The sequence below is a fragment of the Cnephaeus nilssonii genome (genome assembly GCF_951640355.1).
Source record: "Cnephaeus nilssonii genome assembly, chromosome: 6".
Lineage (NCBI taxonomy): Eukaryota > Metazoa > Chordata > Mammalia > Chiroptera > Vespertilionidae > Cnephaeus > Cnephaeus nilssonii.
In genome coordinates, this window is record NC_137077.1 from 99,378,478 (window position 1) to 99,397,102 (window position 18,625).

The window sequence follows — 18,625 nt, forward strand, 5'->3', positions numbered from 1 at the left end:
TACTTCCAGTACTATGTCGAACAGGAGTGGTGAAAGTGGGCATCCCTGTCTTGTTCCTGTTCTTAGGGGAAATGATTTTAGTTTTTGCCCATTGAGTATGATGTTGGCTGTGGGTTTGTCATATATGGCTTTTATTATGTTGAGATATGATCCTTCTATTCCCACCTTGTTAAGAGTTTTTATCAAGAAAGGGTGTTGGATTTTGTCAAATGCTTTTTCTGCATCAATGGATATGATAATACGGTTTTTATCTCTCAGTTTGTTTATGTGGTGTATCACATTTATTCATTTGCAGATGTGTACCATCCTTGCATCCCTGGAATTAATCCCACTTGGTCATGGTGTATGATCTTTCTAATGTAATGCTGGATTCGATTTGCTAGAATTTTGTTGAGGATTTTGGCATCTATGTTCATGAGGGACATTGGCTTGTAATTCTCTTTCTTTGTATTGTCTTTATCTAGTTTGGGGATTAGGGTAATGCTGGCTTCGTAGAAAGAGCTTGGAAGTGCTCCTTCCTCTTGAATTTTTTTGAATAGTCTGAGAGTGATAGGTTTTATTTCTTCTTTGAATGTTTTTAAAACTCCTCTGTGAAGCCATCTGGTCCAGGGCTTTTGTTTGTTGGAAGTTTTTTGATTACTGCTTCAATTTCCTCCATAGTTATTGGCCTGTACAGATTTTTTGATTCCTCCTGGTTGAGTTTTGGAAGGTCGTATTTTTTTAACAATATGTCCATTTCTTCTAGGTTGACCAGTTTGTTGGAGTAGAGTTGCTTATAGTATTTTTTTTACGATGCTTCGTATTTCTGTGGGGTCTGTTGTTATTTCACCTCTTTCATTTCTGATTTTGTTTATTTGGGTCCTCTCTCTTTGCTTCTTGGTGAGCCTGGCTAGAGGTTCATCAATCTTGTTTATCCTTTCAAAGAAACAGCTCTTGGTTTCATTGATCTTTTGTATTGTTTTTTTGTTTGTTTGTTTCTATGTCATTTATTTCCACTTCGGTCTTTGTTATTTCCTTCCTTCTGCTCACACTGGGCTTTTCTTGTTGCTCTCTTTCTAATTCTTCAAGTTTCAGAGTTAGATGGTTTATTACCAGTTTTTCTTCACTTTGAGGTCTATTTTGTCATATATAAGTATTGCTACCCCAGCTTTTTTTTTTCATTTCCATTTGCCTGATACATATTTTTCCCTCCCTTCCCTTTCAGTCTGTGTGAGTCCCTTGTTCTGTGATGGGTCTCCTGTAGACAACATATACATGGGTCGTTTTTTTAATCCATTCAGTCACTTGATGGCTTTTAATTGGAGCACTTAATCCATTTACATTTAATGCTATTATTGATAGGTACTTGTTTGTAGCCATTTCTGTACTTTATGACTGTGTTTCTTCCTCCCTTTCTATTTCTTCTTTTTATAGCATTTTCTTTAGCATTTCTTGCATTGCTGGCTTGGTAGTGATAAACTCTCTTAGCCTTTTTTTGTCTGCAAAGCTCCTGATTTCCCCTTCAGTTTTGATTGATAGTCTTGCTGGATAGAGTATTCTTGGATTCAGTCCTTTGCTTTGCATCACTTTGTATACTTCATTCCATTCCCTTCTAGCTTGATGTGTTTCTTTTGAGAAATCATTTGATAATCTAATAGGGTATCCTTTGTAGGTAACTCTCTGTCTCTCTCTTGCAGCCTTTAAGATTCTCTCTTTTTTGTTAACATTTACCATTGTAATTATGACGTGTCTTGGTGTGGGTCTTTTGGGATTCATCTTGCTTGGGACTCTTTGTACTTGTGTAACTTTTTCTTCCCCATAACAGGGAAGTTTTCTGTCATTATTTCTTCAAATAAATTTTCTAATCCTTGCTGCTCTTCTTGTCCTTCTGGCAGCTCTATTATACGTATGTTACTTCATTTTGTGTTGTCCCAAAGCTCTCTTAGGCTCTCCTCCTGCTTTTTTATTTTTATTTTTATTTTTACTGATTTCAGAGAGTAAGGGAGAGGGAGAGAGAGAGATAGAAACATCAATGATGAGAGACAATCATTGATTGGCTGCCTCCTGCACACCCCCTACTGGGGGTCGAGCCTGCAACTCAGGCATGTGCCCTTGACCGGAATCGAACCTGGGACTCTTCAGTCCACAGGTCGACACTCTACCCACTGAGCCAGACCACCTAGGGCTCTCCTCCTGCTTTTTAATTTTTTCTCCATTTGCTGTTCAGATTGGGCTTGTTTCTGTACCTTCTAACTCACTAATTTGGTCCTCTGCTTCTTCTGGTCTACTGTTGAAACTTTCCATTGGTGTTTTTGATTATAGCTGTATCACTTTGGATTTCTTCCTGATTTTTGCATAGGTTGTTGATTTTCTCATCCATCCGGTTTATGAACTGTATGACCATTACTCTGAATTCTTTTTCTGTTATGTTGCATGTTTGCGTTTTATTTATATACTTTCTTGGCGAGTCTTCATTTTCTTTTTTCTGAGATTGTTTTATTGTCTCCCCATTCTAACTATCACCAGAAGGTCCAAACGCCAAGTTGCGTGGGCCTGGGCCATGTGCAGTGGGAGCTTCACACCTCCCAAGTGTCACTGAAGAGCTCCGACACCAAGACATGTGGCTGCCGTGGGTCGGTGGGAGCCACACTTGCCCAGGATCAGAGTCACCAGCGCTTAGTGTGGCCTTGTGTGCGCAACTAGAATCGGGGACCCTGCCTGCACCATGCTGGCATGTGCCAAAAATCAGAGTCCCCTGTGCACATGCTGAGAATAGAGTATCAGAGTCTTTGTTGCGTGGTGCAGCCTTGTGCCGAGAATCAGGGTCCCTGTGTGGGCATGCACTGAGAATTGGTATCACTGGGAATCAGGGATCACATGCGCGCATGAGAAACAGAGTCAAGTCACTGGTGATCAGTGCTGCCTTTCACACGGAATATCAGGGTCCCCAGTCTGCTTGGGGGGCCGGGTTGCACAGCCACCCTGTGTCAGCAGGAGGTCCACTCCTGCATTGTGGGAAACAGACTTTCATGTGTGCTTGCCCAGAATCAAAGTCAGGTGGCACAGCTGCCCTGTGTGGGCCTGGGAAGTGGTCACGTGAGTGTGTGCTGCAGGAAATAGACTCCCAGTGTCTGCACACCCAGGCTCAAATTCAGGTAGAGCAGCCGCCTTGTGTGGGCTGGAGGCCTGCTTGCACAGAGTGGGTCTAGCAGTTCCTATGCCATTGCACAGGCCTGTGGGGAGGGGGATGGGCTCTGTGACTCACAGAAATCTGCTGCCGGCATGTCCGGATTCTTGGTGTCTGTGGGTCTGCAGCTATGGTTGCAGGTCTTTGTCCCTAGTGGCTGCAGGGTCCCGGTTTGTGTCTGAGACCAGACTGGGTGGTGCTGAGGCTAGGATCCTAGTCTCAAGCAATTCTGTTTTTCAAGATGGCGTGGTCTCTGTGCCCACATTGGCCGCCCCCGGAGTCTTCGCGGTGGCAGCGGGGTTTTGCCGTCTAAGACTGTCCAGTTTGGCAGCCCCCAGAAGACCTGCAGGATCTAACTGTCCCTCGTTCTCTCTCACACACACACCACACACGTCCACACACTCCTCTATCACTCCCTCACTCTCTCACACATTCTCCCTCCCTACCTTCTTGCCAGTCACCATCTTTTTCCTCAGTGCTTTTGTATTTTAATTTTGAGTCAAAGTCTTTAAAAATTAAAGAATCTTAAAAGTATGTCAGGAGCATTCAACACCCCTCCCACCCCCACCCAAAGGCAGGTGCATTTATTGCTGCTGTTAATTTGGATCTGGGGGTCAATGAAACCTAAAAGGCTTTCACAGTTGGGTTTCTGTGGCAAGCCCTCTTTAAACTTGGACCTGTTTGTTTGGAAAGATAGTCTAAGGCAGCAGGATTTTAGGGATTTTGATGTCCATTGGCTGGATGGAAGTGAAGCCTGACACGTCCCTGGGCTCTGCCTTCCTTTTTTAAGTCTAGTCTAGCCACCAGTTGTGACAAAGAATTATCCAGTAATCATGTTAGTTACAACGACAGTGCCTCAGTAACTGCTTTTGACTGCTATCTTTTTTACATTTTCTGGTATGTTTTTCCACATACATTCTGTCATCTAATTTCATGTTGAATATTCTTTGTGATGTGATAACTAATGTTATTCACTTGATATTCTAGAGAAAGCTGAGTATGGATATACACAACTGGCCCACGTTCCTGTGGTCTATTGATAGGACAGCTGCAGCTCGGGTTTTCTGGCTCCAAATCCCAGATTCTTTCTGCCATGACACAGCTGTGGTCTCCTTGGATGTATTCCAAACCTAACACTTGATAAATTCTCTTTGACATTTGTGTTGATGCTCTGCTATGCTCAAGGTCAAGTTTGACTTGGACAGATGCTGTGGAAGTAACCTTTATTTTCAGCAACACTGTGGATAGCCAGGAACTGAAATTCACAGATGATCTCAAATATAAATCAAGCAGGGACTTTAGATTGCTAACCTGTCCAAGCATATTACATCTGTAGTTGAGCAGGATACATGGATTGGGGTATATATTTTTTTCTCTTTTCCTTCATGTGGTAGAAACACTTGAAGTGACAAAGGCCAAATGGCAATGAAGGAAAATAAGACTGTGTTTGTCTGACAAATTGAGAGTGGGCAGTAGCGTTAGTGAGTTATCTGGTGGCAGGTTGTCGCTTGTGGGTATGCTGCCCCCAGGGACTTGAGCGTAAGTGGATACTAGTGACCTCCCCAACTCCTGGCTCCTTATAATGTTGGCCACCCCCAGGGAAAAGGGTGAAGGATGGACATTCTGTCCAAGGCTCTAATCAAGACAAGGGAAAATATACATTGAACTCATGGCTTTATTCCTATAAAGCCAAGTTCCAAAATGTTTTAAAAAGTTATTTCACCTCCTGAATTTTTTTTCCCTATCAGTGAAACTAACAATTATGTAACTGCTTATGTCTGGATTCTGATTTAAATGAAAAAAAAATCTTAGAACTCGGGCAGCAAAAGCATATTTTGTTTTTTAGCTTAAGTAAGAAATACATGTTGATACCACTGAAACATCAACACTCTGAGATGCAAGCATTGAGTAGGGTTTTAAGAAATTATAAGAATTATATAAAGCAAGGAAATTGGGCATAGCATGTCAGATTATATTTAAGCAAGGAGATCTCTGGAATTTAATATTCAGCACGATCACTTCCTGTTGGGTTAGTGTTCTTCACTATGTGATGTGAGCTGTCTGAAAACATGAAGAGTGTTCTTTGCATCATTTTGCCTGTCTGCATGTTGCAGGTATCTCAGGGCAGCCAGGGTTCATGTTCACCGATGGTTGATGATGAGATGCTCCCCTGCCATCTCCCTCTAATTATAGAGGTTAACTTGCTATTGGCTCAGCCCTTAGTTTCTTTTCACGACTTCCTGAGCTCCTAAAAATAAATACTTTATCCTTTTTAGGTTAAAAAATACCCATTTGATATCTTTACTGCAGTGATCTTGTCTAGAAGAGGAGGATCTGAACAAACGTATTAAAAGGAGTTTGTGGTAGGTGTGTTCTCTGATTACTGTAGAGAGGCTGGCAGCTGCTGCCCTACAATCTGCTAATTTAAAATGTGAGGCTTGGATTGAAATGCAGCAAGGGGCAAGGCTACACCCTATGTTAAGTGGAGTGATTAGATTAATTCTCAAAGAGAGGAAGGGAGTCAGGTGTTGGCTCGTTCCGTTCTCCCCTGGCTTTGGAACAGATGAAGATATCCCAGATTGCCCTAAAATGTTTCAGATCATCCACGAGGGATGCTTTACAGTCTTCCATCCACCTCTACAAACAGGAATTAAAACACAGTTTAGGCAGGTATCTCTAATTTTGTGGTCATTGACTTGCATACTGAGACAAAAATAGGTCTGTTTGTCAAAAACAGCAGATTTCATAAAATCAAGAATCATTCATAGTTGATTGTGTGGTGGTTTTTGTATTGTGTTCAAGTGTCAAGTTCATTTTCATTTGGAATTAGAGTTTTGCAGGTAAATTAACTTGGGGTAAAAATGTGTGCTCCTTGCCTCATAGTGAGACACTGCTCTTCCGCCTCAAGACTGGAAGGGCATGTGGAAGATTTATGCCTTTTGTGCAGTGAGGTTTTGGTGTAGTCCAATTTTACTTTGCTCCAATTTTAACGTATCTTGCAGCAAACCTGGAAAGAGGCATTCACCGTTGTTTTATTATATGGTAGAAAGTATGGTTCTCTACCATATAATATCAAATATCTATTAGCTAATGTGAAAATTATATATTAGATCATGTTAACTATTTTGAAATATTTTTCAATGTTTAATATCTTTAGGAAAGCACTGCTTGAGTACTATGTAAAATATTTTATAATATAATGAATTCAATTTAGAATTCAAATAATGCTAATATAATAGACCCATATTTTTAAAGTGTTAAATAATTTAGAATCAACACTGGTTAATTAAAAATAAAGCCTTAACCTGCTGTTATACAAAACTTAGCCTTAGCTTGAAATTCTTTGCAATTGGCATGTAGGACAAATCCACATGAGCTATAGTGACAGATAACACAAACTTTTGAATGCTTTTGGTATTATAGAGTCATAACACTTCATTATATTAAAATGGTTAGTTTATTTTTAAATGATTAGTAATAGGGATACCCATCTTGTACCAAAGAATGAATCACTGTTATGAATAAAACTTTCCTTTACACTAGTTCCAAAAATAGCTGTAGACTTCTTGTTGGAATTTCTACAAAATTTAATCCTCATTTAACTATTTATTAAGTACCTACTACATCTCAGGCACTGTACTAGTTGTTGGGGAACCAGTCATATAGTAATTCTGACCTTTAGTGAAATTTTTTTTTCCACTGAAAACTGAAACAAAGAATATAAGTAAAGAGCTAACTCACACTCGATTTTTATTTTTATTTCATTTAAATCAGTTAATTGAGAAGAAATACCTATGCTGTTTAAGAAGGCTTATTAGAGCCAATAGGAACTGACAGCTAAGGGCTGAGAAAAATGGAAGCAGAATTTTTATGGCTTGTAAAAGTGCTGGGGACTGAGGAAAATTCTTGACCTTTCCATCCTTATGAATTGGGGAACATTTCACCCAAGAGTGGGAATATTTAGTGGCTGCAAGCTGTAGGGAGCCCTTTCTGGGGTAAGTCCTCTGCTCATTATGTGCAAAGCAGACTGCCAGGGCAATGTCATGATGAAGATTTTTGTTGTGCTAGAATTTGGAAGTAGAACAGTGTAGATTATTTTTTCACATAGCAGCCATATCATTTACTGCATCTTTGTTTTGACTTGGAGAAATCTTTGTATCGCCTTTTTTATGATTGCAGAAATTTATATTTTAATGTATAAAATAATATTTGGTGGGTTAGAATAGGTATTTTGGAGATTATAGCAAATACCCAGAATTCATAGGTCTTTTTCTTTCTTAAAGTTGGTGAATAATGGACTACAAAATGGTGCACTTTTGCATTTATGTACAAAGGCTATCTGAGTTTGACTTAATTTGTTGATTTACATAGCCAAACACTTAAATTTGGCATTGGATCGGCAGTTTTTTTTTTTGTGTGTTTTTTTTTTAAATTTCTTTATTGATTAAGGTGTCACATATTTGTCCTCATCCCCCCATTCCCATCCCACACCCCTCCCCATGGATGCCCCAACCCCCTGTTGAACTTAACCATTGGTTAGGCTCTTATGCATGCACACAAGACCTTTGGTTGATCTCTCCCTTCTCCCCCCACCCTCCCCTATCCTCCCTCTGAGGCCCGATAGTCCGATCGATGCCTCCTTGTTTCTGGTTCTGTTCTTGTTCATCAGTCCATGTTGTTCATCATTTCCCCTAGATGAGCGAAATCATGTGTCACTAGAGATATACTTATAAGAATTGAATGTGCGACGAGCAATAATAGTTATGCTGACAGGCAAATGAATCAGTCTGTAGTGAGTTTCTTTCTGGACCAACAGTTCTTTTGAGACCCAATATCAATGTCCACCAGTTCCTTATGAGTACATGTCGGCACTGACCCCTCAGCTCTGGATGGTGGACAAATGGTGGTAATGCAGGTCCAACTCCCTCTGGTTTGGTCTCGGCCGGACCCAGGGGCACGGCTTCACCCGGATCCAGGGGCCCACGGCCTCACCCGGACCCGGGGCCAGGCTCACCCGGATCCAGGGGCCCACGGCCTCACCCGGACCCGGGGCCAGGCTCACCCGGATCCAGGGGCCCACGGCCTCACCCGGACCCGGGGCCAGGCTCACCCGGATCCAGGGGTCCACGGCCTCACCCGGACCCGGGACCCAGACTCACCCTGACCCAGTTCCCAGCCTCACCCGGACCCAGGGGCGCGCAGCTTCACCCGGATCCGGGACCCAGCGGGGTTTCGTCTTCTTGATCCCATTTCCTGTTGGTCAATTCCATCTCAGTAATTCCTTCGGCCATTTTCTCAGAGCTCCAGGGCAGCCGCCTCAGAACTCGGGCGGCGGGCTCAGCGAAGCTCCGGTGTGCCCGGTGCGCGGCAGCGGGCTGGTCCGGGGTGGCTGCGTCGGCCCTTGGGTCTGCAGCGGTGGCCAGTCACCGAGCGTGCGCACCTGGCCGCTTCCGGGGCGTTGAGATTCTTGAAGGACTCGGAGGTCAGCAAGCACGGAGTCTCCCACCTCATGACTCCCAGTGGCTCGTCTGTCCGTGCTCGGCAGCGAGTGGGGCCTTCCCCTCAGCCGGAGACCGTCGGGGGAACTGCGCCGAGCACGTTCCAGGCCGCCACTGTGTCGTCTGAGCCGTAGTTCTTAAAGTGTGATCTTTGGGTCACCGGCATCAGCATCATCCCGAGTACCCCTCTCTTTTATTCTAGTTGTAGAGCATCTGCTCAGTCAGCCCTCCGGTGGTTCTGGATGGTGTCTGCTCTGCTCTCGCGTCTTAGACTCAAAATTGTTGTGGTAGGCAACAATCAGGCTTCCGCCCTATGCCTCCATCTTGGTCTTCCTTTGTATAGTTAAGTCTTGATTGTTGTTGGTGTCGCTGGGAGGAATTGTCCTCCAGGCCAATTGGCCGTGCGGATCCTCTGTGTCTATAAAGGAAGAGTTGCTGTGTAGGAGACAGATTTATGGGCCGGGTCTTGGTGCAGCAAGGCTTTGGCGCTCACTGAGTCTGCCTCTGGAATGTGTCCTTTATGCGAGTGGTTGAAATCTGGTGTCATCTCACACCGACCACCAGATGCCCTCGTTTCTGGGTCTCCAATGGTGTGTAGGTCAGCTACTACCTGAGACCACTCAGCAGGACTTACGGCAAAAACTGCAGTTTCCTCCTCCTGTCTGAGCGTCCCTAGAGCAGTCCGACTAGAACCGCAGTTTATCTGGTCAAGCTGCCATAGGGCAGGCCACCCACATGCAAAAGCCGTTGCTTGGAGCCCAGGTGTGCCTGCAAGACGTGCGGGGCGGACCTGCAAAACGAGCGGGGCGGGTCCCAGGGCGGGGCGAGTCTCAGGGCGGGGCGGGGCCTCAGGGCGCCACCAGGCCATGGCGTGGCGAACCGCACTGGCTGCAAGTCTGCTTTTTCTGCTTTTCACGTTTCTAAGCCCCCTCGTTCCGCACTCCAATGCAGCAAACACTGATTGCTGGGCGCACCTCCACAAGGAAGTCACTCCCACTCTCCGATCCAAAGGCCGAGAGTCCAGCCTCTCCCCGCAGGCGTCTGGGGAGCTAATCTCCCCTAGGGTTGGAACAAAAGCCACAAGTCCCTTCCCCCAACCCACGCGCCTCCGCACCTCAGCTCCTCCAGAGTTCGCTCTTTCCTCTTCTCTCTTAGCTGTAAATCCACCATTCAGCCAGCTCTCCTGTGGTTCTGGGTGGCAGACGCTCTGTGCGCGCGAAGTTCCTTTGTTTAACTTTGAAATTGCTGTGCGCGAAGTTCCTTTGTTTGACTTTGCTGCCTTCTTGGTTCTCCTCTCTCAAAATGGCTAGAGGACTTGAGTGTAAGACAGGAAGTCCTAAGAATCCTCTAAGTCGGTGTTGGCGGTCTCCGGGGCCCCGAGGATCTCAGTGGGGAGCTGGGCCAGGTCGGTGACGCGGGTGGGCCCGTCTCGCAGAAAGATGGTCTCTTCCTTCACCGAGAGCCGCTGCGCCGAGTCCGCGGCCGCCGCCACAGCAGCTGCCGCGGCGCCCACGAGCTCATGGCCCCGGCTGCGGTGCTGGCTGAGAGGAGCAGCCGCCCGGCCTGGGGAGACGTGAGCAGGAGTCGCTGCGCTCACCAGTCCATCTTTTAGTTGTTTTTCCGAAACTGCCATGCGAGGCAACAGATCAACCATTCACCTCCGCCGCCATCTTGGCTTCTGGATCGGCAGTTTTTGCATATAATTTATTTTTATTTGGTTTGGAAAAAAGAAAAAGATCTGATAAAGTCTTAAAATATTGACCTGAAAACTTGGTTTATCAGAGTTGAGATTCTTAAATTAATAGGGTATAAAATCTAGGTAGGATGGCTTTTTCCACTAAAACTACAACCAAAGCCCCTTATTCTCCTTAATATTTAGAGATGCAGACAGTAACCTAAAAAAACACACAGAAGCAAACAATTACTTGGATAGTTGGTCAAGTAAATTAATATCAAATAGTGGTCAGGCAGAATTCTATGTCAGGCGTGGATACAGAGCTGTCTTTTAACATCTCACCCTAAAATGCAGAAAACCAGGAGAGTTTTTTGTTGTTTGTGTTTATTGTATTAAAACAATTTTTTTGTTAACTATGGAGTTTTAAAATCTGTAATGGTTTTCAAGATCTTATGTCACATATTTGAAAAGTACAATAATAACATCAGTCATTATATGTAGTGATTCCCAATGGTAGAGTTGGGACCACCCTTTATAGAGTTGGGTGGTCCTATTGGAATCTTTGGGTGGGACAGTGTAGTTTGAAAAGATACCCTCCCCCCATTTTAAGAGACAAAATAGCATCTCAGTCAGAACCACATCGACTGTTCTCATCTTTGGAAGTAATTATATTTTCTACTTTCCTAAAAAGCTTTATAAAAATCCACTGTCGAATTTTAAATGAACTCAATTGGGCAAAGAGAAAAATTAGTTAAAATTAATTTAAATGCAACAGTATAATCAGAATGTTGATTATATACTGATTAAACACAATAAGTATAATTAGAAAATGTATTATTGTATGGAAGCAAGTGTATTTATCACCAGGAATAAAAAGTGCTTGGCTCTAGAGTATATTGAAAATGGCCCAGGAAGAGGGTTTTATTCATGTGCATATGGCATTTCTCAGGGTAGAAAAGTGAGCTCTAAGGCTTGGAACACCTGAAAAAGAACAAGTAACAGTTCTCTTTATAGGGGATTGTGCTGCCCCTTTGATATTCTAAGCTTTTCTACATAACTGTGTCAGTGACTATCACTTCTCTCATTTTTTCAGTCCCCATTGTAAAGCAGACATGGGCGGGTCAGGCCAGTCTCATTGAATACTACAGTGACTATGCAGAAAGTTCCATTCCTACAGTGGATCTGGGAATTCCTAATACAGACAGAGGTGAGTCCTTCATTCGTACCGCTCCTCTTAATCAGCATGTCCATTCTGCAAATAGAATAAATTCAACTAATAATAAAATGGAATATCTTATAGATGCTATAATTTTGGGCTTATGTAAGTTTTTTTTCTTTCTCTCTTCTCAACGTCTTTACTCATAGATATAGGCTGATTTTTTTTTTCAGATTAAGCACTGCATTATAAGTACTAAGACAGGTTATAAGTTTTTAATAAGCCATATTGATATGACTGAGCACATGATAATTATGATCAAGTTTGACAATACATTTTTCATACCTTCAGAATTCACTGTGGCCCAATGGGATGTTCAAAGTGAATTTATCATCTTTTTACTAAAGCTTCTCCTCATTTAATTTTAACAATTTAACCAGCCAGGATATTATCCAACTGCTGTATACCTAGGTTAGATGCCAGGGGGAGTAGGAATGAAGCTGATAGTTTCTATCCTCAGGAAACTTATGGTCTGAGCTTGTTTTGTGTGTATCTTTGAGTAGCATTTAACCACATTCCACACTAGTTTTATATTTAGCACATTGTTGGAAGTACACTAGGTTTTCTCTTCATATTGCAGGCTTTCTAATTAAAAACATATATAAGGTAAAGGTGAATTTGTCTTTAATTTATAAAATATATCATGTATGAAAAAAGTAGAGACAAATATACCAAACCCCCAGATTAAAAAAGAATATTTTACAAATACATATTTGATCTCTTGGACATTTTTCTTAGACCATATTTCCCCTCTTTTCTTAACATTATTATTGTTGGGAGTATTACATATGTCCACTCCCCCCCCCCTCATTGACCTCTTCTAGCCCACTCCCTCCCCCATTCCGCCACCCCAGGCCCTATTGTCTGTGTCTATATGCATACAAGTTCTTTGGTTGTTCTCTTCCCGCCCATCCACCCTCTGCTGCCTTCCCTCTGAGGTTCCACAGTCTGTTCCATGCTTCTATGTTTCTAGATCTATTTTGTTCATTAGATTCCATAAATGAGTGAGATCAAATGATAATTATCTTTCTCTGACTGGCTTATTTTGCTTAGCATAATGCTTTCCAGGGCCATCCATGCTGTTGCAAATGGCAGAGTTCTTCCTTTTTTACAGCTGTGTAGAATTCCATTGTGTAAATGTACCACAGCTTTTATATCCACTCATATGCTGATGGGCACTTGGGCTGTTTCCAAATCTCAGCTATTGTAAATTGCGCTGCTGTGAACATAGGGGTGCATATATTCTTTCTGATTTATTTTTTTTTCATTTTTTTTATTAAGGTATTGTATGTGTACATAGCATACCAATGCCTCCCCTCCCACTCCCATACATGCCCTCACCACCCAGTGTTTTGCGTCCATTGGTTACGCTTATATGCATGCATACAGGTCCTTCGGTTGATCTCTTATCTCCCCCACCTCTCCCTAAACTTCCCGCTGTAATATGACAGTCTGTTTGATACTTTACTGCCTCTGTATCTATCATTTTGTTCATCAGTTTATAATGTTATTTATTATCCACAAATGAGTGAGATCATGTGGTATTTTTCTTTCATTGACTGGCTTATTTCACTTAGCATAATTCTCTCCAGTTCCATTCTGGTTGCTGCAAATGGTAAGAATTCCTTCTTTTTTATGGCAGCATAATATTCCATTGTGTAGATGTACCATAGTGTTCTGATCCAGTCATCTGCTGATGGGCATCTAGGCTGTTTCCAAATCTTAGCTATTGTAAATTGTGCTGCTATGAACATAGGGGTGCATATATCCTTTCTGATTGGTGTTTTTAGTTTCTTAGGATATATTCCTAGGAGAGGGATTATTGGGTCAAATGGAAGTTCCATTTTTAGTTTTTTGAGGAAATTCCATACTGTTCTCCACAGTGGCTGCACCAGTTTGCATTCCCACCAGCAGTGCACAAGTGTTCCCTTTTCTCCGCATCCTCGACAACACTTGTCGTTTGTTGATTTGTTGATGATAGCCATTCTGACAGGTGTGAGATGGTACCTCATTGTCGTTTTGATTTGCATCTATCAGATGATTAGTGACTTTGAGCATGTTTTCATGTGTCTCTTGGCCTTCCTTCTGTCTTCTTTCGAAAAGATTCTATTTAGGTGCGTTGCCCATTTTTTTTATTGGATCATTTATCTTCCTTTTATTAAGTTGTATAAGTTGCCTATAGAGGTTGGAGATTAAACCTTTATCAGTGATAACATTTGCAAATATGTTCTCCCAGACAGTGGGCTTTCTTGTTGTTTTGTTGATGGTTTCTTTTGCTGTGAAAAAGCTTTTTATTTTGATGTAGTCCCATTTGTTTATTTTCTCTTTAGCTTCCATTACCCTAGGAGCGGTATCGGTGAAGAAATTGCTTCGGCATATGTCTGAGATTTTGCTGCCTGTGGATTCCTCTAGTATTTTTATGGTTTCCCATCTTATGTTTAAGTCCTGTATCCGTTTTGAGTTTATCTTTGTGTATGGTGTAAGTTGGTGGTCTAGTTTCATTTTCTTGCATGTATCTGTTCAATTTTCCCAAAACCATTTGTTGAAGAGACTGTCTTGACTCCATTGTATGCTCATGCCTCCTTTGTCAAATATTACTTGAGCATAGTGGTTTGGGTCGATATCTGGGTTCTCTATTCTATTCCATTGGTCTATATGTCTGTTCTTGTGCCAGTACCAGGCTGTTTTGAGAACAGTGGCTTTGTAATACAGCTTGTAATCTGGTATTGAGATTCCACCTACTTTATTCTTCTTTCTCAGGATTGCTGTGGCTCTTCGGGGTCTTTTTTTTAAATTCCAGATGAATTTTTGGAGAGTTCTTTCTAGGTCTGCGAAATATGTCATTGGTATTTTAATGGGGAGTGCATTGAATCTATAGATTGCTTTGGGTAGTATGGACACTTTAATGATGTTGATTCTACCAATCCATGAACATGGTATGTTCTTCCATCTGTTTACATCTTCCTCTATCTCTTTTTTCAGTGTCCTGTAGTTTTCCGTGTATAGGTCTTTTACCTCCTTAGTTAAGTTTATTCCTAGGTATCTTAACTTTTTGGTGCGATGGTAAACTTTTTTAGTTTCTCTTTCTATAAGTTCACTATTGGTGTATAGAAATGCCATAGACTTCTTGGCTTTAATTTTTTGTCCTGCTACATTGCCGAATTCATTTATTAAGTCTATTAGTTTTTTGATGGAGTTTTTCGGGTTTTTTATGTACAATATCATGTCATCTGCAAATAAGGACAGCTTTACTTCTTCTTTTCCAATTTGGATGCCTTTTATTTCTTCTTCTTGTCTAATTGCAATGGCTAATACTTCCAGTACTATGTTGAACAGGAGTGGTGTGAGTGGGCACCCCTGTCTTGTTCCTGTTCTTAGGGGAAATGGTTTTAGTTTTTGCCCATTGAGTATGATGTTAGCTGTGGGTTTATCAAATATAGCTTTTATTATGTTGAGGTATGATCCTTCTATTCCCACCTTGTTGAGAGTTTTTATCAAGAAAGGATGTTGGATTTTGTCAAATGCTTTTTCTGCATCAATTGATATGACTATGTGATTTTTATCTCTCAATTTGTTTATGTGATGTATCACGTTTATTGATTTGCAGATATTGTACCGTCCTTGCATTCCTGGGATAAATCCTACTTGGTCATGGTGTATGATCTTTCTGATGTACTGCTGGATCTGATTTGCTAGACTTTTGTTCAGGATTTTGGCATCTATGTTCATAAGGGATATTGGCCTGTAATTCTCTTTCATTGTGTTGTCTTTATCTGGTTTTGGTATTAGAGTGATGCTGGCTTCATAGAAGGAGCTTGGAAGTGTTCCTTCCTCTTGAATTTTCTGGAATAGTCTGAGGAGGATAGGTTTTAGTTCTTCCTTGAATGTTTGGCAAAACTCCCCTGTGAAGCTGTCTGGCCCCTGGCTTTTGTTTGCTGGAAGCTTCTTGATGACTTCTTCAATTTCTTCCATAGTTATTGGCCTATTGAGATGTTTAGATTCTTCCTGACTGAGTTTTGGAAGTTGTATTTTTCTAGGAATATGTCCATTTCCTCCAGGTTGTCCAGTTTGTTGGAATGGAGTTGTTCATAGTATTTTTTAACAATCCTTTGTATTTCGGTTGGGTCTGTTGTTATTTCACCTCTTTCATTTCTGATTTTGGTTATTTGGGTCCTCTCTCTTTGCTTCTTGGTGAGCCTGGCTAGAGGTTCATCAATCTTGTTTATCCTTTCAAAGAACCAGCTCTTGGTTTTGATGATCTTTTGTATTGTTTCTTTGGTCTCTATGTCATTTATCTCTGCTCTGATCTTTATTATTTCCTTCCTTCTGCTTACACTGGGCTTTTCTTGTTGCTCTCTTTCTAACTCTTTGAGTTGTAGGGTTAGGTAATTTATTACCATTGTTTCTTTTTCTTTTTCTTTTCTTTTTTTTTTTTTTGCAGTAGGCTTGTAGAGCTAGGAACTTCCCTCTCAAGATTGCTTTCGCTGTGTCCCATAGATTTTGGATTGTTGTGTTTTCATTGTCATTTGTTGCCATGATGTTTTTTATTTCTTCCTTGATCTCTCTGGTTATGCAGTCATTGTTTAATAGCATGCTGTTTAGTCTCCATGTGTTTGATTTCTTTGGATTGATTTTATTGTAGTTGATTTCCAGTTTTATGCCACTGTGATCTGAGAAGATGCTTGATATGATTTCCATCTTCTTGAATTTGAAGAAACTTTGCCTATGACCCAACATATGGTCATTCTTTGAAAATGACCCAAGTGCACTTGAGAAGAATGTATATTTGTGGCTTTGGGGTGAAATGTTCTGAAGATGTCAATTAATTCCATCTGGTCTAGTGAGTCATTTAGGATTGATGATTCTTTGCTGATTTTTTGTTTAGAGGATTTGTCCAATGGTGATAGTGGGGTATTGAAGTCTCCTACTATGATTGTATTGCTGTCAATCTCTTTCTTGATATCCTCCAGGAGTTTTTTTATGTATTTGGGTGCTCCTGTTTTGGGTCCGTATATGTTTACCAGAGTTACTTCTTCTTGTTGGATTGCTCCCTTTAATATTATGAAGTGTCCTTCCTTATCTCTTGTTATGTCCTTCAATTTGAGATCTAATTTGTCAGATATAAGTATTGCTACCCCAGCTTTTTTTTCATTTCCATTTGCCTGAAAAACCTTTTTCCATCCCTTCACCCTCAGTCTGTGTGTCTTTTTTTCTGAGGTGGGTTTCGTGTAGACAGCAGATATATGGGTCATGTTTTCTTAACCAATCCATTACCCTACGTCTTTTGATTGGTACATTTAATCCATTTACATTTAAAGTTATGATTGATAGGTACTTATTTGTCGCCATTTTTATTCTTTACCCCTGTGTTCCTTCTTCGCTTCCTATTTCTTCATTTTTTTTACAGCAGACCCTTTAGCGTTTCTTGCATTGCTGGTTTGGTGGTAATAAATTCCCTTCGTCCTTTTTTGTCTGTGAAGCTCCTGATTTCACCTTCAATTTTGATTGAAATCCTTGCTGGGTACAGTATTCTTGGATTCAGACCCTTCCTTTGCATGACTTTGTATATTTCATTCCATTCCCTTCTGGCCTGATGAGTTTCTGTTAGAAATCAGTTGCTAGTCTGATGGGGGTTCCTTTGTATGTAACTGTCTGTCTCTCTCTGGCCGCTTTTAAGATTCTTACTTTGTCGTTGGTGTTTGCCAACTTAATTATAATGTACCTTGGTGTCGGTCTTTTGTGGTTCATTTTGTTTGGGACTCTGTGAGCTTCTTGGATTTGTGTGGGTTTTTTCTTCCCTCTATAAGGGAATTTTTCTGTCATTATTTCTTCAAACAGGTTTTCTATTCCTTGCTCAGTTTCCTCTCCTTCTGGGACCCCTATTATGCGGATGTTGTTTTGTTTCGTGTTGTCCCAAAGTTTCCTTAGGCTCTCCTCCTGCTGTTTATTTTTATTTTTCTAGAAGCTTCTCTACTTGGGTATTTTTCCCCATTTTGTCTTCTAGCTCACTGATGTAGTCCTCTGCTTCTTCTAGTCTACTCTTGATGCTTTCTATGGAGTTCTTTACAGCATCAATGTCATTTTTCATTTCTCTTGGTTCTTCTTCATTTCATCTTGGTTCTTACTCATATTGTTGAATTTGTCTTCCTTTCTTTTCAGCCACCTCATGACCATTTCTCTGAATTCTTTCTCTGACAGGTTGCTTGCCTCCATTTTGTTTACTTCCTTTTCTGGTGATGCCTGCTTTTCTTTTATATGCGGGCTGTTTCTTTGTCTCCCCATGGCCTTTCTTCTCCTGATGTCTGGTTATGTAGTTCTCCCTCTCCTGTGTTGATTTAAAGGCACAACATACAACACAACTAGGTACAACACACAAGGCAATGAACAGAGATGTATTCACAATATTAATAAGCCCAAATAAAGGTGAACACCAGAGAAAGGCAAATTAGGGGATAGGAAAGAAAGAAGAAGGGGGGGGAGAAAGAGTGCCAAAATGAAGTTGGGAAAAGTAAAAAAAATATAAGAGAGTAAAGAAAGAGAATAAGAAAGAAAAGGGCAACAAACTATATATATGGGGAAAAAACTCCAATAGATCAGCCACTAATCCCAGCAAATGACAGCAACAAGTACCTGGAGGTTAATACAAACTACAAACAACATGAAATAGCAAGCGAGGTGAGGAAAAACAGAAGCAAAAAACAAACAAAGCAAACAAACAAACAAAAAAAAGAATAAGGAAAACAATCTCACAAAAAAGCATAAAAATTGATATAATCAACATTCAGGCAAACAACAACAAAAGGACAGAGGGAAAATCTAAAGCAGGAAAAGAGTATGAGAAACAGGACACCAAAAGCAGAAAATTTAGGAAGAGAGTGATGGCATAAAGGTTGAGTTGAGATAGAGTAAAACGATGATAAAGAAAATATGAAAATAGAATGTAGGACAGTAATCCCAAAGTAAAATAAAGAGACAATAAAATGACACTTTTTTTTAAAAAAAAAAAAGGTAAAATAGTAGTAGTAATAATACTGATTGAAAATAAAAATGTAATAATTAAAAAGGTAAAA

At 41.1% G+C, this 18,625-nt stretch overlaps 1 protein-coding gene across 2 annotated transcripts in view; it reads left to right on the plus strand.

Moving 5' to 3' along the window:
* Window positions 1–18,625, plus strand: part of B3GLCT (beta 3-glucosyltransferase) — a 159,819-nt gene that overhangs the window by 96,057 nt on the left and 45,137 nt on the right. Inside the window, exon 11 of one of the 2 annotated variants that reach the window (XM_079773996.1) lies at window positions 11,433–11,546. The exons of the other annotated variant lie outside the window; for it this stretch is intronic. Within the exon in view, the coding sequence (XP_079630122.1) occupies window positions 11,433–11,546 (114 nt within the window). The remainder of the gene's footprint in view (window positions 1–11,432; window positions 11,547–18,625) is intronic. 2 annotated transcript variants of the gene reach the window in all.